Source organism: Heliangelus exortis, chromosome 2 (genome assembly GCF_036169615.1).
Source record: "Heliangelus exortis chromosome 2, bHelExo1.hap1, whole genome shotgun sequence".
NCBI lineage: Eukaryota > Metazoa > Chordata > Aves > Apodiformes > Trochilidae > Heliangelus > Heliangelus exortis.
Genome location: NC_092423.1, coordinates 132,336,730 through 132,361,190, shown reverse-complemented (window position 1 = coordinate 132,361,190; position 24,461 = coordinate 132,336,730). Strand labels below are relative to the sequence as shown.

At 38.6% G+C, this 24,461-nt stretch overlaps 1 protein-coding gene across 4 annotated transcripts in view; it reads right to left on the bottom strand.

Moving 5' to 3' along the window:
- The window catches only part of ZFPM2 (zinc finger protein, FOG family member 2), a 307,375-nt gene that overhangs the window by 4,018 nt on the left and 278,896 nt on the right, over positions 1 to 24,461 (bottom strand). For all 4 annotated transcript variants that reach the window (XM_071738185.1, XM_071738186.1, XM_071738184.1 and 1 more), the window contains 2 exons: positions 7,619 to 7,825; positions 3,041 to 3,265 (listed from right to left, as the gene is read on the bottom strand). In XM_071738185.1, the coding sequence (XP_071594286.1) occupies positions 3,041 to 3,265; positions 7,619 to 7,825 (432 nt within the window). The remainder of the gene's footprint in view (positions 1 to 3,040; positions 3,266 to 7,618; positions 7,826 to 24,461) is intronic.

The following is a 24,461-nucleotide window of genomic DNA, read 5'->3' as shown; positions in this document are numbered from 1 at the left end:
TCTATCCTCATCAGAAAGGACTGATGAGATTGCATTCATTGTGATGGGAGGAGGAGGAGTAAGATGTGGCTTCACCAACATTTTATCTTCCACTTATAATGGCCGTAGGCAACTACTGCTGTAATACAACACCTTTTCCTCATGACATCACTACAGCTTTCCCTACCAAGAATAGTACATTCAAAGCTATCTTACAGTAACCACTGAAACAATAAATACCCTCCCCATGTTTCATGGTATTTTGAAACTGAAAATGCTTTAAACAAATTTATCTTCTGTAACAACACAAACTCTTACTGTTAAACAATACAAACTGAAAAAATATTGGTAGAGATGATGCTTGGAACGTAAAATGGGTATTTTTCGTGCCAACACACACATACTATGCCTTGGTCAGGTAAACTAGGTTTGTGGCAGTCAGACAATATAAAGCTGTAAGAATTCTGAGACTCCATCTGGGGAATGTAATTCTGTTGTACCTGCAGGTACTCAGTTCTACCCTAGCACCAGTGTTCCCATGCTACTCTTAGCCTCAAAGGCCAGAATAGAGTCGAGGAGACCCACAGCACTGTAATCAGAGCTTGTTCCCTGGCAGGAGCTTTTTCACCAGGACGCCATGTGAAGCTTTAGCTCCTCCACTGTCATGAGGTGATGTTTCATACATTTCCAAATCATGTGATTTGGAAAATCACAGTCACAGTGGAGTGACTCTACAGACTTTGCATTTCAGTTAGGGCTCTGTGCTCCTGTAGTGTGGGTCTGCTACAGCCTCCAGCAGGTATGGTGACAGAAGTTGAAGCAAGTACAGCCTTATTTTACAGGGCATTTGGAAAAGGAATGTTTCATTCCTAATGCAGAAGCTGTTATAACTTGTGATAATCTGCATAGAAAAATGAAGATTGACAGGATCTGGAATAGAGTGAAAATCACTGAAATGTTTATCTATCATTAAAAAGAAGGGGAAGACCTGAGTTTTAGCCTCCGATCCAAGAAATTCCTAAAGATTCTAAATGGAAATTCAGCAGGATCTCACAACTCTGTCTTTCAAGGAACACAGATAGTCATCTCTAGACTGCAAGAGACAGGGACAACCACAGCTCATGGCTGAAAACCCTCCTGACACCTAAGCCAAAAGTATTTCACTTAATGCAAAGAGCTGAAGCAACCTTTTTACACAACAGCAAAAATTCAGAATTTTCCTCTACTAGGGAGAAATGAATCTGTTATCTTCCAAGTGTACACAGTTTTAATTACTAGGCTGTAAGACATGCTGGGCTGCATTCACCTGCTCATGTTGAAGCTGCTCCTACTGTTACACTGGTTCACTGAACAGTGAAATATTTGCTAGGCAAGAGACAGAAAATGGCAATAGGCTGGTATTCAGAAGTTAAGATCTGGAAGCACAAAAAGATCTGACCACTAAATGAATGGCTAAGTGTTGTCTACATAAGGAAGTTTCTCTAGTCCTGCTCTGGGAGGTACCAAATTTCTCCAAGGCAAAATGATACCTTCTACATTTTTAATTGCTACCCAAGTATTAGAGGAACATTTTTCACTTCACCAAGTCTACAGATTAGATTCTGACTCCCCCAGCAGTTTTATGCTGCTGCTGAATAAGGCTTTCTTCTGTGAATAAAACACACATGAGTATCCTTCACACTGTTCATTTAACAAGAGTCCCCTTGCCTCTTTCTAGACTCAGCTCTCTACACTAGACAGTCATAGAAATCATAGAAAGTTGGAAGGGACCTCAAAAGATGATGTAGTCCAACCCACTCTGCCAGAGCAGGGTCACCTACAGGAGGTCACGTAGGAATGCATCTAGGTGGGCTTTGAATGTCTCCAGGGAAGGAGACTCCAGAACCTCCCTGGGCAGCCTGTTCCAGTGCTCTGTCACCCTCATAGTGGAAAAATTCTTCCTAATATTCATATGGAACCATCTGTGCTCCAGTTTATAACCATTTCCCCTTGTCCTGTTACTAGTCACTGCTAAGAAAGGCTTTACTCCATCCTCCTGGCACTCACTCCTTACATATTTATAAACACTGATGAGGTCACCCCTCAGTCTCCTCTTCTCCAAGCTGAAGAGCCCCAGCTCCCTCAGCCTTTCCTCACAAGGGAGATGTTCCACTCCCTTAACCATCTTGGTTGTTCTACGCTGGACTCTTTCAAGCATTTCAAGGTCTTTCGGGAACTGAGGGGCCCAGAACTGGACACAATATTCAATATTCAATACAGGCATAACCTGATAATGCAGTATTTTCTATTTTTAGGTTTTCTCTGCTACTGAAAACTATAATGCTGAATGCTCTGCAAACTTGCAACTTGTGTTTCCAGCCTTAATTCAAACAGCATAATCAAAGGATTTTCAGGGAGAGATAGAATTTCTGCCAATTTCTAGATTTTTAATGTCAAGAATTTTGGAATTCCACTTTCTGTATATCATTGTATATGATGTATATCATATGTAATTTTAACAACATATAGAAAGAAAATACTGTTCCCATTTTATATTTATACAGAGGGAAAGAATATTGTTAAGAAATGAGAAGGTTTTATGAAAAAAGTATCCTGGGAAAAGCACACAGATTTGCAGATGCTGATCCTTAAAGCCTAAGGAAACCTATCCTAGGACCCTAAGATCTTATTTCAGAAGGACTTGCTCTCTGATGCTGTACATTACTCTGCGGAGCAGCAAAACAGGGTAGGTAGAGATTGTAGTCTAGTTTGGTGAATGGAATACTGCAGTAATTGATTCCATCACTAAGAGACCAAGGAGCAGCAGCCTAACAGCATCTGGATTCCTGTGCATACCTTCACCAGTACAGAAATGCAGCCTGCATGAACATATACACATATTAAGAGAAAGACAGCATTCAACAGAGGATTAGTAGGTAAAATAAATGATACTGATTGCCTGTCAGAAACAGTTGACATTTTGGTAGCATCTACACCCAATACTTGCATGTATTTAGAGAGTGTCCATAGTGAATAATTCTTCAAATAGCTAAATCTAGATGACATGGGAAAATATACTCACCACTGTGAGAATTTAGGTGCATTTCCAGAGCTCTTGCATTAGAAAAACTTTTGGTGCACTGTGGAAAGGGGCAGACACTGGATATCTGCTGAGCACTATCTTCATTCTCCTCTGGCAGCTGAGGCCCCTCTCGTTGCCTCCCACTGCAGTAATACATGAGATGAGCCTGCAGGTTCCGCTCGCTTCGATACCAAATGCCGCAGGATTTGCAAGGAAATATGTCCTCTGCAAGCAAATATAACCAGGTGCAAGTTAGCCACAGAGCACTCACTGCCAACCAATTAGCACAGCTGGATTAATTCCCCTCACTTTCCCATTAAATGCATGCTTATTCAGTAAAATATTGAAAACAGAGACACGGGTTTATTAGAATGTCACTTGAAGGTGAGAGACTGAATGTTAGAGGCAGCTGTTTTTTAGAAAATTTTAAAAATAGTAAAAAAAAGCTAGAAATTTTTGATGTCCAACTATCTAAAAAATAAAATGAAATGGTTTGTTGTTAATATAATTACTAATTCAAGAAATAAGCTGCATTTCCAATAAACCACTACTCAGTAGAAGACATCTTTCAATTGTGCTTTTTATTATTTGTGCACAAGTCTTTCCAACATTGAGCCTTAGAAATTCTGAGTGCTAATTGCAGATCATTTTGAAGAATGTATGTTTTCAGAATGCTTATGCTGCTATTCCTGTAAAATCCTTTTGCTTTGATATCCAGGAGGCCTGACTAGATTACCTTTCCTTGAGATCCTACAGTGTTGAATGTAATATTCCACTTAGCAGAATGTTTATTTCCCAGGTTCCTGTTGTTATTAATATTAGAAGTTAAAATTTCCAGTATAATTTTGTCCTCTCTGGTAAATTGTTTCTGTTCCACTTCTCACTAGGCAAAAGCGTATTCTCTAAGAATAATGCAATTTTTCATTGTCTTCTATCCCAAAGGGTCAGCACCCTCTGTGAGGGGAAGACAATGCAGAGGTTGCACAGAGTGCTTGCCAGCAGCAGAGGGAGTAGGCATTTTGATCATGTACTGAAGGATACAGACTTTACTCATATGAAGAGTAATAACGACTACTGTAAATACTTTGTGTATTTACACAGAGCAGATAGATATTTGGTTGTAAATATCCTGTCAGAAGGATATCTACACAGTACACACTGAGTATGTGTCTCAGAAAGAAAAAAGACCTGTTTGATCCTTCTGAAAACTGAACTTGCCACCTATCAGAGAACAGGGAAGAAATCCCATTGCTTTAGGATGCATCTTCACTAGTAGATTGACTAGTAAATGACATGGGCCAATCTGAAGCACTGGAACTTCTTGTTTGTGTTGTTAAATCACAGGAATGGTCTCTTCCACACTTTTCCATTAAGTCAAATAAGACTGTATGCACTCCTGCATACAGTTCAGGAGTAGCCACTGGCCTAGGATCATTCCCTAAAACTGGTCTGGACACTTCTCACATTTTCATGAGACTAGGAGAGGATACACTATGAGTGCAGCCAGACTGTGCCAGCTGACCTCAGCATCACAGACAGGGCAATAGCAGTCAACATCCAAACACATCTTGCTAAACATCAAAATTCCCTCTGGCATCAGAATGCAAAACCAACTAGCAACTGCAATTAACTCAGTCCTGAAGAATGGTTGGCTGCTCTGAAATACATGGTTTGCGCAGCTGATCTAATTAATTATAATTTATGAAAGTTTACTTTTCAAATATTGATGTGTTTAAGACAACTGCTCTCTTCTAATTCTTTTGGGTGAGGAAAGATGAACTCTCCAACCCACCGAAATGAATGAGTCCTTTACGTGTTAAATACCTACAAATGTAGACAAAATTTACATTGCTTAGTTTGCTTCTCTGACTGCATTGTTAATGTTTGTCTATTTCTATGCTTATTAATTTGCATAAAATATTTTCACCACTACCAGTTTTTATTTTTCCCTTTGCCAGTGAATAATTGTGCATTAATTTAAGACACACAAAACCATTTATTGGAGCAGTTAGTATTCCAGTATATACTATTAAAACATTACTGACACAGCTTGCATAATTTGAAATATCTTTCTCCTGTGAATGCTGACATCAAATGGGTTAAAAAAGTTGAACATTGAGGTTTTCACAGAAGGAAAGTCCAACAGTAGTAATAGGAAATTCTGGTAGGGCAACATGTCCTATCTGAATCCATTTGATTGCATTCCATCACAGAACTTCATTTTCTTATTATCTTAATGAATTTGACTTGAAGTCAAATCTTTATTTCCTATGGGTTAGATAGCCTGGACAATCCAGTTATGCTCCAGTTATGTATGGTGAATGTGACTCCCATTACATGCCATGCAGAGGAACCCATTTGAGGAGTTTAACACAGTGAGAGGATGCAGTTCCAGAGAGAACAATGTATATATATGGGATCTAAAACTATCGCTCCCCCAAAGTGATGCAAAATAGATAAAGACTACTCAAAGTTAATGCTATAATTCTTACAAAAAATTATAAAATTTTGATTTGCTTCAATGCATGGTTTCCAAATATTTCCATGGATCAGTTCAGGAAACGAAACATTTAAGTTCAAGCTGCATGAGTCAAAGGTGGTATTCCAAAATGATTTTTCAAATAGAAAATGTTGGGAAACATTGCAAAAGCCCCTAGGCCCCCTTCATTTTTCTAGAAATTGTTGGAAGGTTTTTTTGTCAGAGATCTAGCAAAATAATGGTTAAGAGATGTCTCACTATACATCTAGAGATGCGTTGATCATATTACTGGGCTCACATCAATCTCAAAACTTTAATGGAGAAACTGAATTTCACTCAACAATGAAATGTGGCAACAGCCCTGCCTGGTCAGAGGCAGAGTCAGAACTAGGATGGAAGGTTCTGAAAAGTGAGACTTGCTACTTCAGCAGCCTCCTGGAGTTAAGGGCATTGATTACTCAGAGCTGCTGCTAAACTGGTGAAGCAAGAGCTGGTGCTCTATAAACTTAAACTTCTCTTAGCAGCAGAAGAAGCAATGAACAGCAAGGCTTTACAGGGCTCTGCAGGAGACAGCACTGGCAGCAAAAGTGTTTCCAGAAATTTGATGCTGTAGAAATCTGATTACTTTGCCAAAGCCCAGAGCCAGCCTTGTGTAGATCCGCACAAAAATATACCCTCAGCTGCAGGAAGCTGTGAATGAGTCTTTGCTCCTTATGCTTAGTAACCTCATCCCTGGTGGCTTCCTTGCAGCTGTTGGCCATAAACACTGATCTGCCCTAACTTGGTGGTCCACTTCAGGGGCTTCTGACACCTTCTTTTGGAAAGGTCCTGTACAGTGCTAATACCTGGTGAACAGGTATGTCAGCTCACAGCAACCCCACTGCTGGGGTAAAAATGAATGTGCTTAGCTAAAGGGCTTGAGGTTGCTGCCAACTCATCCTCTGGAAGGGAGAACTTGGATGATTTGGGCATTTTAAGTTTTATCTCTTAAACCGGGCTATGTGTAGCTATTACGTGCTACGAGCTATTATTCTGTGTACTCAGAAAATAAGCAATTATACAAAAAAAAAAAAAAAATTTTAATAATAATTTTAAAAAATTGAAAAAAAAGAGAAGAAAACGGAAAACATGGGATTAGATAAGTTGCCACAGAAGAGGCAGATCACATCCTTGCCATGTGCATCCACACCTGCAATATGTGTTCACTATAACTAACTAAAATACTTACAAACCACAAGCAAGAAGTGTACCAACATGTGATCTAAATGTAAATGCTTTCAAAGTGCTGAGAGACAAGGATGTGCAATGGGACTAAGTGATGACTGGTGAGGTTCATGGTAAGAGCTAATGTATTCAAAAAGTACTTAGAGAGGACAATGAGGAAATATGGCTGTATAAAGGTAAAAAGGAGTAATTAAAAAAAAATAGAATAATCAAATTTAATTACAGCTGAACTGTCACAGTTCGGGAACTGACTTAATGTACTCATGTGCCTCCTCTCTAAGGACAGCATTTAACTACATGTTGTGTTTTGTCCATGATAGGGTCTAGTGATGCCCAGAGGGTGTAAAAACATTCTTAAGCAGCAACATTGAGTGGAGATACTACAATAAATCAGGGTTGCTGTGAGGCATGACCTCCACTGTATTTTGAAACAGTCACTGAAGAAGTGTGTTCTTTCTTTTCCATTGAGTATCACAAATTATTTCCAGAAGCTGCAGCTCTAAGCAACCTGCTTACTTGAGCAAGAGAGGCTTGACTTGTGAGCTAACAGGCCTATCTTATCTACCTTTTTAACAGTTTCTGATCATAGTGCCTCTGGGAGCAGATCACAGAACCTCCACTCAAGGGCAGATCAGATACTCTGGGTGAGGCTCTCACAGAGCCCAGCCACCAGACCATCCTTCTTCCTCCTTTTATCTCTGTGAGTTCATCTGAGATGATGGGGGAACAAAAGCAGGCTTCGATCTGTGGGGGTTAAGTCATGTGGTTTCTGTGGTCTTGAATACACTCTCGCTGTATAAGCTCTTCCTGTGAGCCACAAAGCACTGCTGTTTCAAAAAAAACACAAACAACAGAGAATAGTATTCACTACTTACTGTTCACAATAGCTGTAGGCAAAATAGATGCCATTGCAGCTTGTTGAGGGAGCAGTTGTATGGAGTCCAGCAGGCGTGCAGGATACATCCCTTCTGTGAGAGTCATCTGACTAGCAGCTTGCAGCCTTGAGTCAAAATCTACAACAAAGGCAATCAGCTCTTCACCCTCTGAGATGGCCTTGGTTGTGGTACACCAAAGCTGCCCTCCTACAGGAAACATAAAAGCAGAAAGATTTAATTGACGATATCAGATTCCAGAATTTAAAACATCAGTGCCTTATCTTCACACTCTTTTTTCAAATTTCTATGGCTTGTTCAAGGTAAAGAGGCAAGTAATTTTTATTTTCAGTCTTCCTGCCATCAGTGTAGGAATTTTCAATGTGTAACAATTTGACGATACTTATCCTATTTGCAGTATGACTATTAATTTTAATTTTTCATTTTTTCCCCAAAATGCTAGCATTGTAAAAATCAAGATATAGGTGAAAATACTTCATATAGCATTTTTCTTATAATTACTTTTCACCAAACTTCCTCTATATATTTATGTGTTTTATTTTGGACATTTGGAATCCCAGCACAATAAAGCCAAACAGCTGCAAGAAAAAAATCAAGATTTCCTCTTAAGGGCATTCTTCCCCTCCCTTATGTTTGCCACCCTTTCTCTAAAAAATCTTCCCTTATGTAATATTCTTCGTAACATGACTGCTTTATCTCTGCTTACACTGACTGAACTTCCTGAAAAGAAGATATGCCAAAGATCTGTTTCATAAAGGCTTATTCAAATAAAGGTTTGTTTAAAGGGGGGGGGGAGGTGGAAGAACTTTCATCAAACAGTAAGATACACTATAGCTCTGTGCTGCAAATGTCACGTGTAGTGCATTAAAAAGAAAATTAACTATGCGAGTACATCTACTAATGTATTTGAATGCGATAGTGAATGCTCATTTATTTAACATGTTTAGACAGCCAAAGCACTTATATTGTGTTATCTACACTCTCAGGCCTAGATACATATCCAATACAGTTATGCCTGAAATAACGTTGCATACTTTACATGTTATAAAGCTTTTTTTTCGCTCAGGTTTTGTATATATAGAAAAAGCTATATGTTGTATTCATTAGGCAGGCAAAAACTGTACTCATTTTGATAAGTAATATTGCTGTGTTTATCTTTCGGCATAACTGCCTTTTCAACTGCACTTCATTTTTTCCCCTCAAAGAGATTATAGTTTTAAAACAACTTGTTGCAAAAATCTGGTGGAGGAGATAACAACAGTGTATGATATGCCACAGCTAAATGGAAGAATTAGGACATTGTTTTAGAGAAATCTTGGACAATTAATTAAACTAGTCTATTAGCTTTCAAAGATGAGCAAACAAAACAGCGTCACTGACAATGTGTTTCAGTGGAAAAATAAAGCTAAGCTTCCAGACCTCAAAGTGGTGTAAAAGTTTCAAAGCAAAAGTGTATTTCTATGCACCCCTTGGTAATACAGCAGCTGAAGGTGGCTTCAAAGTTTACAAACAATTTACTGTGATGGGACCAAAGCACAGGAAGGTTTACTACCCTCTAGAACAACAGCATTAAATGGTGCAAATCTGAGTAATTTCCTCTAGACAATAAGAAGATCAAAAGTGAAGATAGCGCCATAAATGTCTACAGAGGCAGAATCCTAACGCCCAAGCAGGAATTCAAACATTTAAAGAGCACAGTCTGACTTATTGCCTGATATAAGTCAAGGGTAAACATACAGAAGCCTTCAGATTTAAACTGGTATAAAACCTCTTCAAGAGAGAACCAGGCTTAAGTACTCCAGTATTCTTGTAGATAAAATTACATGATATACATTCTGCAATTTGAGAACCTGAAACTGGGCACTGCAAACACCACACAGTTCATTTTCTGGAAAGAACAGGGACTTCTACCTTATTTATACACAAGTGATGTAATAATCAACCAATATGTTTTCGTATATTTCAATACAGAAAAGAGTTCTTCATAGACTGTATTATTCACTGTCTTTTTTAATAAAACAAAAACATGTCACTGTAGAAGTACCAAGACTTTTTCTATCCCAGCAAACATCCTGACATACTGTACCCTTGGAGGGGTGGGGGAGAAAGTGTAGTTGATTACTGGGTCTCCAGCTGCAATCAGTCTGGATCAGCTAAAAGGCTGACTCAGACTCCTGGTGTTAGAGCTCCTCAGGGTGTTGACTCATGTCCAGCAGCAGATTAAACTCCGACAGCTGAAGGGAGCAGTGACCTCAGCTGCCTGCTCCACCCAGCTCCTGGAGGCTGTCACACCTACAGCAGGCACAGATGAGTGGGACCTGTGGCAGCTTTGGAAGAACAACAATCTCTAGCTTGGCTTATTAAAGGAAATCAGAAGTTCCAATGTTTAATCCACTCCTGCATTTGAATACAAACCTTCCATACAACAGGATTCAGATACAAAAATTACACTGTTATTTTTATTTCTTCTATCCCACTCTATAGAAAATGAGGCATGTAAGTGATCATGACACAGACATCCATGTTTTCATCATTACATGTTATTGTGTTTGGCTACGCTGATAATTCCCAAAAGATGCAGTATATCATCTCTGCAGCAAATCACCCACAGGCACAGGACTCAGCACAGTCCCCTCTTGTCTGTTTCTCACTTGTTTGCACATGGCAAGGCACCCACTGCTGTTCTGAAAGATGCAAACAACTTTTTTCCCCTTAATGCAGTGAATGCAAAGATGATGGCCTTCATGCACAGCAGAAAAACAGTGGAAGAGAAGTCACCTTGAGCCTTCTACTGAGTAATTAGGGAAATGGCTTGTGGAGAAGCTGGCAGAGGCTTACAAATTTAATAGGAAGTTCCAATCATGACCATCGCATGAATTATTATGCTGTCTAGGCACCCTTGTCAGGGACTGGGGCTTCCTTACAGGTGGTGGTTACAAAACAGGAAAAAAGTTCTTGGTTTCTATAAGCTAAGACACAACTGACACATGCAGAGTAATATCTCAGGAACACATCTTTTCATAAAGCAAAGGTCAGTGTTAATGACAGATTTTCAAAAGAATAAGAAGGAAGTCTGTGCCAAGTACTGGTGGCAATGGAGAAGGAGACAGGAAGATGTTTGCCTGAAATATTTGCAAAGACATGGAGATTTTATAAGGGAACATAAAGGCCTATTATTTAAGAGATGAAGTCCTAAGTAAGGTGGCTAAAATTTTTATGAACAATTGTTCCTTTTGTCAGAAAAAGACTATCGGGGTAAAATGTTACTAACAAAGCTTTACCAGGCCAAGTTTCCCAGACCTACGAGACACAGTGATCAGAAAAGAACTCATAATTTTGGACCTCTTCTTGCCTGTAATGGGTACCTTTATGCTGAATAGGGTCTTGTTTTACATGGTGAGTTAAGAAAAGTCTTACTCTTGTTCAAGTGCTGATGGGAGGTTTTTGAAATACCAGAAAGCTTGTGACACTGGAAAGCTGTTTTCATTACAAGCCTACTTTTAACTCTGTGAGTTTGAAATTAAATTTATTGAGCCTGCAATTTATTGTCTCTTCTCAGACGAAGAGAATAAAAATGTACTAAACACTATGAATTCATTTGAATTCTTTTTCTACTTCATTTTGGAATTAGAAATTCTCATTGAATCATCAAAAGTTGGGCAAGTTAAAGAATATCACGTTGTGAAAACTACAGTAAAAAATTACATTCCAATTGCATTGACATGAGTTCTTTATCAAATGGATTAGGCACTGAAACAGCTTCCTGATAACTTCAGATTTTCCACCAAATGGAAAGGTTATTTCAGGATTCTCTTCTCTGTCTGCATCTTTCACTGCAAATATTTCTGCTGCTTGAAAAAAACCCCCAACACCACAAAACAAAACAAACAAAAAAACCAAAACAATAAACCAACAAACCAACTTTTTAAGCAAAGGAAAAATTAAGGTCTTGGTGTCCCTGAAAAACTGTGGACTTACTGTTCTTTGTAATGTTTATGATCAAGATTCTTGTGCAAACAGATCTGGTTCCTAACAGGAAGCTTATAAATCATACTCATAATTGCTGTCAAAACTGCAGTGGAGTGTACTGCAAGTTTCGATAATAAAGAATAGAGTCACAGTTCAAACTTGATTACATTTTGGAAATTCATGCTGCTCTTACAAGAATCAACAGTCTTAAATATCTTCTTCTCCTGCCAAATTTTTCACTTGCACTTTTTATTATTTATGAAATCAGTGTCTGCACAATGTCATGCAGACCTCTGCTGATAAACTCTAATTAAGATTAAGACAAGCCTTTTGGAAAGGATCCCATCATTAGCAAACATGATAAACACAAAAATACTCCCTACTTGTCAACCAGGAGCGATTCAGTAACCTAACAGTATTATCTGTTGCTAGGCTACAGAGCTGACAAAGCTTCAATTATATTGTATGTCCATACCTATAGAATACTGTATAAGCAAAATGTATCTACTATAAAAGCATTTAACTTCATCCGTGCTATCTGTAATTCACGGGTTCTTTCAATGGCAAAAATCAGGTTAATAATTACATAGCATGCTGGAAAAATCTTAGCGATGTGTCATGTTTGCACAATTTTTTCTAATTTATCTCTATGACTATGGACATTTGTTTTGTAAAAATAATAAAATGCAAGCAATAGAATGCTGTAAACCACAAGCCCAACTGCATTTGGGCTCATCAAGATATGGAACCACACTTAGTATAAAAAATATATAGTAAATTGAACCAATTAAATCGTATTTAGATGCTGTAATACTCTATCTTCTGTATTCAGAATAAGGAGTACTGCAGTGATAGATATGCATGCTAATACAAAACTTTATTTTATGTAGGGCAGACATCTAAAATACAAGGGGAACTTGCTTTTTTTTCTTTAAAAAAAACCAACCAAACCAGCTCTTTTTTTTGTCCCCTCTACATTTGAATTTCTTTGTAAAACAAAGTGACCTGTACTATCATATTTGGAACCAGCAATTTGGCAATGGCCCTTCACTCATTTTGATTCTCAGAAACCTACAATACTTTCAGGGAAGACACAGACCAGTACAGTGAGCCTTCTGATGGAAGGCTTTTTTTTTTTTTTTTCCACTTATTTTTTGCAGACCTTTAAGGAGTCATCATTTGTGGTCTGTGGGTCAATCTGAAAAAAACCCCAACTATTTAGGGATAGATTCCTCTGCTAACTCCACTGGGAAAAAAGGGCTTAAAAATGGAACCCTAAAGCCTCTTGACTGAGACCATTGCTTTTACAATAGGTGAGTTAAGAAAGCAAGTAGCTAAAAACAACATTTCCACTGAGTGCAGCTCTTTCATGGAAGGAAGTGCAGCTATTTTTTCATGGATGAAAACAGCATAACAACAGAATAAACACACTTTCAAAGGCAAGCCCAGTTTTCCTGTCTTTTTTATCAGTCAGATTTCCTTGCAGAACCATTTGACTCTAGTTTTTTGACAAAGAAATTGCATACATCTTTCACAGAAGTTTCAGAAATCAATGGCATTTTCTGTTAAACCAAATTTTCAGTGCCAGCTAATTCAGAAGTACTGCTTCAGTGTTGTAAAATTTGTGCTTACTGGATTTGATTCTATTGCTGCAACAACATAATAGCTCATTTCCTGTACACACATCTTTTTTGCAAAAAGGATCAAAAGACTATCAGAATGTATTTAAACAACAGACTGACTTTTAGTGACTTCCAGAAGCTGTAAATGGAAATAAACCTTCCTCACCCAATGAAATACTCCAATTTTTAAACGATGATGATTTTTTAGTTATGGTACTAGAGGTTGGAGTTAATTTATTATCTTCCCTCCTTTGCTGCACAGGTTAAGCATTTAAGGAGAATTTACACATCACAATACGATGGGATCTTCATATTTGGGTTCTTCCTGCTTCTCACCCATAAGGCTGTGACGAATCAGCTTAATGAATGCCAGTTCAGTGCTACACAAGGTACTGGGCAGATCTCTAATTTCTGACATGAATAAAGTACGTATATCTATATGTAGACACATTGTTTAATAAAAAATTATAATTAATTCAAATCCAATACTGTTGAAATTTTTGACAGTAGAGTGGTACAGGGAACAGAACTTATAAATTATGTGTGCCCCTTCTTTGAAAAATGCTTTGGAGGTTTCTTTGTGCATTGGCAAATACAGTAGGAATATGAGGTATTGTGTGGATCCTCCTGCACAGCACCTGATAAAAGAATAAAGAGCTGTGACATATTCTTAAAACAATAGAGGAATTAAAGAGAAACAATGGGCCAGCTGCTTCATTAATACAATCAAAAGAGAGCCCAGCACAGAGGAGTCCAGATAATTAAGCACTACTCTTTTGGACCTTTTTTTCTATAATAAAATTGCTAAAAATTTATTAACTACTTCATAGTTGTTAGATAAATCTATGTACTTGTTTATTTAGGTTGATTAATGCCTTTTCAGTATTCTACAACATGCCAACTCATGGTTCATACAAGTTTTTGAATAAAATAATGTAAGAATAAGTGATACGGATCTGTGGTATATACAGCAATAAATCAAAAGCATTTTGTGAACAGTCGTTCCATTTACTAAATCTTCGCATTTTTCACATGCATAAACAAAATATGTACTTTGCACAGAATTTTTGCTATTCATGTATTTTAATGCCAAGGTTCTAAGTATCTCTTTGTGAATAGTTTCAAAAATCACCTCTGAAAATTTAGACTACTCAAAAAAAACCAAACCAGTTTTAGTACTACATTAAGATTATTGAGATGATTTCCTAGCATCTTCTATAATTTTTCCTTGTTTACTGATCAAAGGAGATTACCAAAAGATATTTGACCTTTAATTTTATCTTAACTCTTGCATCTTATAAGCCTTCAGTGTATTGGCTGCATATAATATAAAATCTATTATACTCCGTCAAATTAGACTAATACAGTAGACAAACATTTAATATTACCTTTTTGTTCAGCATAAAATATGGAGCCTGCTTAATTTTTAACCCACTGAACAAACTGAAAAATAAAGGAATTACAACAATGGTATTGTCTAGAAAAAAACACCAGAAGAATACTCAGCTTAAAGACACTTGCCAAACTAAAGAAGGTGGCTTTAAGATCACTTCATTTTGTGATATAAAATGTCTGACCAGAAAAAGACCTTTAGAATATAGCTCTTCTGCACCAGACTTTGGGCCTGACTTCGGCTTAGTTATATATTGACAGCTGATAGCCTTTTCACCTGAATAGATGATTTTATAGTTAAAAATGCCAGGCATTATATAGGTGATAAAAACAGTCAAGAAACTTGCCAATCCTAGGGGAGTGGACTATCAAACATGGCATCCCACTGTAAGGGGTAGGTCTCCCCTTGCTGCAGTATGGCTACTGGAAACACCATGTTCTGTATTGCAGCAGCCCTCTCAAAGTAATACTGCAAAAAGCTTGATCAGCAAAAACTCAACTGAACGTTGTTTCTGAAGAGCAAGGAGTATAAAGACATCTTATTTTTTCATCTGTTGTCTAACTGCTTTTTGTTTGTTTGAGGATTTCTGTATGTTTCCTCCAATTAAATGTCTGGATGTAAACAGAGTTCTGTAATGTAAAGAAGCGAAATAGATTAGCATTCAGAAAATATTCACAGGAAAAAAATGTGGTAATTTTATTTGCCATTTCCCCCCTGATAGAGCTGTCACAGCTTATTTACCACAGGGGGAGACAGTTAAACCCATATCCTTAGAAGTTCTATGCATTTAAGAGGCTTATATATCTCTTCTGGGACCCTCGTTCAAATCCTGGGCTAATCAGAGTGAATACATATCTTTCTATTAGATGGCTCTAAAAAGTCTTAGGTGATATCAGTTCCTGGTGGACGACAGTCCACAGCGTAAAACTATTAAATGTTTGGCACAAATGGCAATACTTATGGAATGAAGCTGAAAACTGTAATATCCTCCCACATCACAAGAAGTTAAATCTGCTGCTCAGAGGTTGAAATTAAAGCCTGCCACAAATGCTAAACCTGTTATATTTTCTTAATTCAGCATAAACTCAAACAAGGAAGTTGAAGGAATTCTTTCACAAGTTTAGCCATTTTTTAGTTTTTCTTTTCTTTTTTCTTTCTTCATTTTCTTTACAAGTTCTGAATTGAGCGTTACACCTTTTTTACATTTGAATTGGGTCTCGCTTGAGTGTTATTTCAAAATTTACTAATCCTTCAGAAAGGAAATTATAAACAGCTTGAAAAAAATTATAAACCCTTGCTGACATTGCCCACGTTCTACTCCCATCATCACTGCAAAGGAGCTAGGACTTACTGTCACAGCCATCTCACCTACCCTTCTACTTTTTCTAGGATCAGTGAATGGACACTCTACAAAAAGCTTCCCAAAAGGCATTCCCAGGTGACCCTCGCTGCTTCCTTCTGCTTTTGTGGATGCACCAGGTTTCAGAGAGCGAGAAAATGGACCACTGAAACCACCTACTCTGAAGCAGGGCTTTGGATACACACATTCCTACAATCCCTGCTTCCCTAACAGCACAGCTGTGAGGTGACCTTTCTGTAGCCTTACAAACACAATCATGCCTGTGGCTTGTCTTTTCAGAGTTATTTTGTGAGACTCGAGTGTCTGAAAAAAAGGAGGTGATTAAATGAGACAATAGATATGCTTTAATGGTACCTCTTTCTTATAGAGAAAGCAGTGTATGCTTCATCTTATCAATGGATTTTCTGCTGTCTTGCACCTGCTGCTGTAGGGCTCATTTCTTGCCCCTGGGCAAACACAGAGTGAATGGCAAAGGCACCTGAGTGGAAGGAAGGATTATGTGGAGGGGAGCTGGACTGATAGGTTGTATTTGTAAAGGAAACAAACACACTAAACAGAAGGACAAATGGGGAAGTTATAGAACGGGAAAACCAAAGCAAGAAACAAATATTGTCTAAGACACCTGACTGCCTACTCAATACATGAGCTTTGCTCCAGAAGAAGCTAAAAGCTGTGGGTGAAACAAAAGCCAACTTTTATAATGAACGGAAGCTGAAGCATTTAAGTGTGTGCACTGTAACCCTGAGAAAACAGTTGCTACTGTTGCTAACTATCTTGCACCTTTCCTCACCTTAATGTTCAGCTCACAGGTTGAAGTTCAAGAACAAGTTTTCCTCAGCTATAACAACCAGGGAATCAAAGCAGCAGTTGGTGGTTCAGAAAAAATAATTCTGCTTCTACTTAAGCCATTAGAACTTTTTACATTGGCTATGGTGGAAACCAGGCTCTGTGACAAATTACTGGCTCTCTTACTAAACAAACAACTAAATAAAATGCATTAAAAGTAGATATGTATGTTTAATGTTATAAAATGCAAATGTCATAGAAGCTACAATAAGCACCTAAATCAGTCTTTTCTATTTAAGAAATACCTTATTGAAACAAAACAAAACACTACACCCATGCACAAAACCTCCAACAACCCCCCAGATTAGTTTCTCTAGATGTGCTGAAAATCAGGTATTATAGTTCTGCCTTTTGCAGTAGAAGCTGTAAGTAAGTAAAAAGGACTGAAAACTTGTTATGATTAAAAGCATTTCCATCTTCCAAGCCTCATACAAGTCCAGAGTAAACAAGCATTATAAACCTCTGTGAGTCAAGCATTTAATTCATCTGAGAGACTGTTAACAGCAGAAAGCAAATCCTGTAATGCTAACAGCAAGACTGAGCAACCTCCGGTCACAATTTGAAATAATAATAATTAAAAAAAAAAAAAAAAAAGAATATGAATGAGCAAATAGTTAAGACTTTTGCCGTACAAACTAACATGGATTAACAATTAAGGGGGATTCTGTACTTGATGATTTCTTCCAAAACAGGCTTAACAAGAAAAATCAGCTTATTGAGCATTATACAGGTGCACAGGAGCTGCCACTCTGCTTGCCTGGTCAGCATGATTTCAAAATGGGCAGGAAAAAAGTGACTGTATACCCAAAGGCAAGCTGTCAAAATTCAGGCTGCAGCTGATAAACTGATTACAAAGCTGCTTAAGACTTTGCTTGTAAACAAAAGCATTTATCAACTAATAATTTGCAATAAACTGATGTAACTCCCAGCTGAGCCCCAAACTGTAATTGTCTTTACCATCTGCCTATTAAAATACCATTCTTCATCACCAAGCAGGAGCAGAAGGGACAGAATCTCCAACAACTACATAACTTGCATGCTTATAAATAATCTGTGAGCATTTCACACGTTCATTATGGTTGCCAGGTTTTGTATGCTTAATTTTCTCTTTTTCAGAGGCAAAGAGGTGTTGTAAAGTGGCAGGAATGAAATTAATAAATACTGCCTGGTGCAAGAAAAAAATTATGTAAGTTCATCATACTCTGCAGATTCTTAATTTTTTTTTCTTTTTGCTACTCCATAGGAATATCATGATGGAAGCCCCCTCAAGCACAACTTTTCAGATTAAACTCTCAATTTCTTTTCCATTTGTCAGTTTTCATTACCTTTCTTTCTTAAGCATTCACTTACACCTGCTTCTATGGGAAGCCAGTTAAAGCATGTTGGCTCCCCAGGGAGAAGTCTGCCAAGGTCTGAAGGATCCTGAAGACTCTGTGGACCTTTACAGGGTCACCCTTAAGAGCATTTTGCCTATCTTGTTGAGATGCTTTCTGAAAATTAAGTGAAAGTACATGCATGTATTTTGTAGCAATTGACATCTTTAGTCCTGAGAAAGATGGTAGATTTTAGACAAAGTTCAAAATTAACCAATGAAGATGCTCTAAAACTGATATACCCCAAAGAAAGAATCACTTTGTGAAATTCCTAAAATATTCAAGTATGGGGGGGAGAAAACAGAATTGATACCGTGCAGAGAACGGCAGCCCCTCAAGATGTATCTGCATTAGAAACTGAATTTAACAGAGAATTACAGTACGATTTATTGCAATGCACTCAACCAAATATTTCTGCAAATCTGCATTCTGAGACAGCCTTTGCTCTAAACACAAGGCTGTGACCAGAGACTTACAGTTGTTTTACATCTTGAGAAGTATCTATACAAAATGCACAGATGCTTTAAATGCAACTTGATTTCCCATTGACTTTCCAGATTCAGACTTAAATAATCTTTTTCACTAAAGTGATGTTTTTCTCATGGACAGACAGCATTTTAGGTCATCACTGAGATGAAAACAGGAACCTAAAAGAAAAAGGGGAAAGTTCCTCCTATTGACTGATTGTTGACATGTTAATTGTACTGAAATGCAAGAAACTAAAGAATGATCCTATCAGCCATGCTCACAGAAGCAGTTTCATTTCTTTTTGTAATAGTAGTTTCATAATCTTTTTGTACTTCATGGCGCCTCTGTCCAACCCTTTGTTACTACTAGCATTTCTTGCAGAACACCACCCCATTCCTGAAATTCAAAAAAGAAATAAAACCTCAAGACAGCTTGGGACCTATGGATTGCTTAAGACACATTCTACTCCAGACAACTATGCTTGCAAGCTAAGGAAATTGTACATGTAATACAATAACATATGCTCGTGAATATGTTGGCTGAACTGTGTCTCCTTATCATAGTTTGTATCCACAGTACCAGAAAGGATACAAATGGAGGGAAAAGTAAGCAACAGCATGTGTAGATACAGAGAACACATGTATGAAAATCTGATCTTTTAGTGTTGTAATGCCAAATTTTGTTGAACATTAAGACATGGTGATGAAAAGAACCTCTGAAACCTCAGAAGCTAAAACTCATCATATAAATTGTTTAAGAAGTACAAAATTTAAATAATTTGTTAGGGTGATACCTTTAGCATGACAATGCTGAGGTATGATATAAAGTTCGGAGAGTTATAAAGAATTGTGTTAGTGGTTTTTTTTTTTGTCACAAAAAGTAATGTTAAAGGAACTGGCCATTAAAATATTTGTAATTTCCAGGATCTGTTATATATAATACTTAGTATTTGTCACAATTTTTAAAAATTGCAATTTTTAAACTCATGCAAATAAAATATACCCAAACATACAACTGATGGAGGTGTTTCATGAGAAAACAGGGCAGATACGTAAAACCAGAGGCACAGTTTTCATACTTACACCTTAGACTACTGGCAACATCTCTTTGCAGTTATGGTACGTACATTTCAGTGAACAGCTCAGGCCCCCAGGCAACACCCAAAGACCACACAGGATTATCTAGAGTCAACTTTGTGCCATTTGTAGCTTTTAGTGCTTTCTTTCGCACCTGGTGAGTCAAGCGTCCAGGGCAAGACGCCTATTCCACTTCAGTGCTGAAGCCGGGGGAAGACCCACTGGGATACAACCTGAGGTCGGGGGAGCCCCTCCAAGACCTTCTCTCTCCCCCCCCCAGACCCCAGCGGACTTCCAGAGCCTTCCTTCCAGAGCTTTCCAGAGCCTGCCAGAGCCTTCCGGAGCCTTTCGAAGCACCGCCCCGCCCGCCCCTCAGCGCCCCTGGCGGTCGCGCCCCGCCAGAGCCCGCGGCGCCTCCAGGGCCTCCCCGCCGCCAGCAGATGGCGCCGCCGCCCCGCCTGCGGGGAGCGGGAGGGCGAGGGGTGGGGGAGGAGGTGCAGGCGCCGTTATTTATTTAATTTTACACAACGCTGCACATCGCGCCACGGGGGCTGATAAAGCCGGGAGGTGTCGGGAAGTTTGATTAAACCATTTCTACGCTACCCCCTGGTGCCCGCTGTTTCCCCGAAAGTCGCCCCGCGCTTTTCCTGTCACGACAGAGGAACCGCTTTTGCTCCCGTGGCAGACAGGGAGGGCGTGCGGGGGGAAGCGAGCGGGGCTCTGCCCAGGCCACGCACAGGGGATGTCACGGGGGGCTTTAAATAAACTACCGGCCTGATGTGCAAAACAAACAAACAATATGTTTTAGAGTCTTCTCAGTTCACCGAATGAGACATTTAGGGAATATTTAATGCCCTCTGAGTATCATACCTCTGTTCTCTTAAAATAGGCTAAAAGCCCCAAAGGGTGTTCCTTTGCTTGCTGGCCAGCAGAGTAGCACCCCTGGCCAACCCCACACCCTAGGGCCAGTTCCATTCCCTCTGGTTATACATAAACTTTCAGGAAACAGAACAAGGCTGTCAGGAGCACATCTGCACTAACCCATTTGTTGCCATCATTGCTGCTGGGCAGACCATAGCGGGTGCCAAAACCCTCAGAAAAGTGAATTTTTGAGCACATCTTGGTGGCAACACACGTGTTAGACTGTGTCAGCACAGCAGTGACAGAAGTGTCACACTCCCACCCCCTCCCCTGGCCTGTCCCCAAGCCCACAGCCAAAGGGCTCCGCGTTCCTGACAGCAAAGTCAACATAGGGTGATGTTTTTCCACCTCTACATATCATATGTTCATTGAAATTACCTCTTCTTACCTAAAACCAAGCAGGTGCTTATTTCTGCTTACATCATTTTGCTGCAAAACAGGAAAGGACAAAGATGCAGCCATGACTGGAAATTATCCAACACCAGCCACTTCATAATATTTCTGTTGCTGAGCAAAAGCAGCATTCCAGGGAGTGTGACTCCCACTGAAACATATGGGAACTGTGACATTAAAACTTTGTGGAAACCTTTGAACACTTATCTCTGTCTGGTGAGAATAATGAAGAAATTTGGTGTCAAGCATGCAGTGATCCCAGAAGAACTACCTGGCTTTTGGAGGCGCAGGGATTACACACCAAGGTGAAATTCTTCTTGCCCAACAGTGCTGGCATGAACCCCTGTGTCCTGGCTGTCCCCATCTTAGAACTGCAAAAAATCTTGAGAGGAATGGTATGAGGATACTCCAAGTAAAGAGGTCAAAGAGATTAAAGAAAAAGTTCTATTAAATGTTTGGGATGCTCCTGGGAGTAAGAGATTTTTACGAAGCAGAACGGAAGAACTGGCAGCAATTACCTATCAAACCTTCCAGTCTGCTTGGAAATCTGCCCTGCTGTTAAGACTTTTCTCATGATCATCCCCCCTCCCCACTGATGGACCCATCTCCACACTTCACTGACCAGTCCAATTGGACACTAAGTGTTATCTACTACCTCTCTTCCTTTTTAACCAGGACAAAGTATAATGAACGATTCAGCATCTCTCTAGGGTATGGAAACAGAATGCAATCTGGCACCATGGAAAACGCAGTACATCATTGCCTAACCTATGTATAACTCAGACCAAAACATAGTCTCTTGAATGCTAGCCAGTTTACAAGCAGTGAACCTCACAGTATACACAACCTGCTGGAAATGTTTCACTGTCTCATATCTTTTTGTTCTGCTAAAAGTTAGCACTCATGTGGACAACCATCTGCATCTATAACTCAGTATCACTAAAATGCTCCATTGCTTTTTCCCTTAACATGTCCTTTCTTGGTCCTGAAATGATCCTATACTATCCTATCTCAAATAAATGTGTCTTCATATTTCTTTATTACAACGCCAGAAAAATCAATGCTCTCTATGCTCTGAAAGTGGAAATGGGATTCAGTGTTTATATTCATAATGGAGAATATTGCCTAGGTGTAGAAGAGATGGTTTAGACCTATTTTGCCATCCCTGGGAGATACTGCTTGATGTAATAGTACAATATGTCTTTCAGTATAGCTTCTTATTGTATATTTAAGTCTTTTTAGCTAGGGGGTTCTCATTTGGTATTTTCTTCTTGATTAATTCTCTTTTCTCATTTTCTTTCCTCTCTGCTTTCAGCCCTGTATTGCACTCCATATTCTCAGTTTTCATTAAACACTAACTGATAAAATATTAACTGATTATTGTTAATGTATATGCCAGTCAGGTAACACACTGTAGCACAGGTTTACACGTACAGGTATCTTACTGGCCATTACAGGAATTCTTTCTGTGATCAGTCTGCAGGGATGATGTTTAGCTAAAACGATAGCTGCTAGTAGAGTTGAAGTCTTTGTTGCACAGGTACACTGCAGCTGTTCTGGATACATTACTTAATGGCACTACCAGAGACATGCAAACTGTGTATGAGATCCTGTTCCTGTGTCTTGTATCCTTCAGTTTTAAGTTCAGGGAAGTTCTACTAAGTCATCTCTGAATCTGATTTAACATTTTATCTCATTGCTCATTTACCTATTATTAACTGTATTAACTGCACAGAAAGCTGAAGAGTGATTCATGATTGAGAAATGGAAGTAGCATGTTTTAGTAGTAACTTTTTTTTTAATTAAAAAAAAGCCTTTTTGACTAGTTTTAAATGGTCATTCAAGACTATTCAGCTTACTGACCTGAAGTCCGTTATGTATAATTGCATGCCTTTTAAGTGTTAGCTCAGATATCTAATCTGTATCTAATAGATACATCCAGTTCTCAAGAAATGGAAGTGTGCCAAGATAATACGATATCTGAGTGGGAATTTAAAGAAAAGGCTTGGCCATGCCAAAAGGAAGTTCTATCATGAATAAGCATCTGATAAGTGCATAAATCTTTGCAGAAAAAAAGATATAACATGGAAAACCAACGACTTCATAGGGAAAACAAACACAGCATTTTAAGAGGAAAACAAAAGAGACTAGAGAAGTAGAAAGGATTTAACATGTAAGAACGAGAGGCTTAAATATACTATGGCATGACAAAAGGATCAAGTGAAGATTTAAGAGGGCATATCTGGGCATACTTTAAGTGAGCAAAATGATCTTCTCAACAGACCTGCAGGTGCTAGAAAGGTTTGAGGAGAATTTCTGGCAGCAGTTACTGGACAAAAATGAAGAAAGTTACTGCTGATCTTGCTCTGACTTCTGCTGTGCTCTCATTCACTTATCTGGGAGAATTTCAAATGGGAAATCCTCTAGTGGGAATCCTGCACCTGCAGAGAAGCTCTCTACCCTTCTGCTATGGGCAATGGCAAAGAGCCACTCGGAGCTGGCTCTAAAGCCCCTTTTATAAAATTTAGTTAATATAAGGGACATGAAAGCTTTTCCTGAAAAAACCCATAGCAACCAAGTTGCTTTCTGCTAGTTTCATTATTAATTATTGTTAATAATTAAATTTCCTTGGTTTACGTATTTGAGACACCTCCAGACAGGTTCCTGGCCCAAGCAGTTTACCATGGAATGGTCAGATTCCAAAAACCTTTATTTATAAGAACAGGTGCTTAATCTGTAAGTAGCCATCAACTATTAAATGAATAGTTGACACTATTTTGTGTCAGTCTTATGTGTAGACATTGGCCTCCAATCTGACAGGCGATGACAAATGACAGAAATGAACTGAGTAATGTCAATAAAAATGGATAAACAGCAATGTGTGGGGTAGATTAAACAATATGCCTGCTACTGGGTACAGATCCCATTAATTCCTTTTTGTGAGCGCATGCAGAGTCCTTAGCTACAGCACTTTTATTTTTAATGGATTGATCTATATAGCTGAGAGAGTGAAGTCCAGGAAGAGGCTCAGGGTAGTGGATAATTCTCAAAGGCCAGCTGAAAGGTATAAGTTCTTATGAGAGATTTGAAGGAGATGTTGCAAATACTCTCATCCGCATAGATTGTCTACTTTTTCCCCAATGTAAATCATTATATTTCTTGCCCCAATTTTTTATCAAAATCACTTCCAACTTATTTCAGTCTGTCACAATAATATTTTCATATGAGGAGTGTTGTAACCTAATTCCTTCATTTGAATAATACATTCATTTTTAATTACTGCAACTTGATCTCAGATTATTCAAATAACTGTTTCATTTTTTATGCTTACCCTGACCCCAGTGTATTTATAGGCTTTTATCCTTACCTGATACCAGTGTAATGTAATTATAGATTGTATTTTA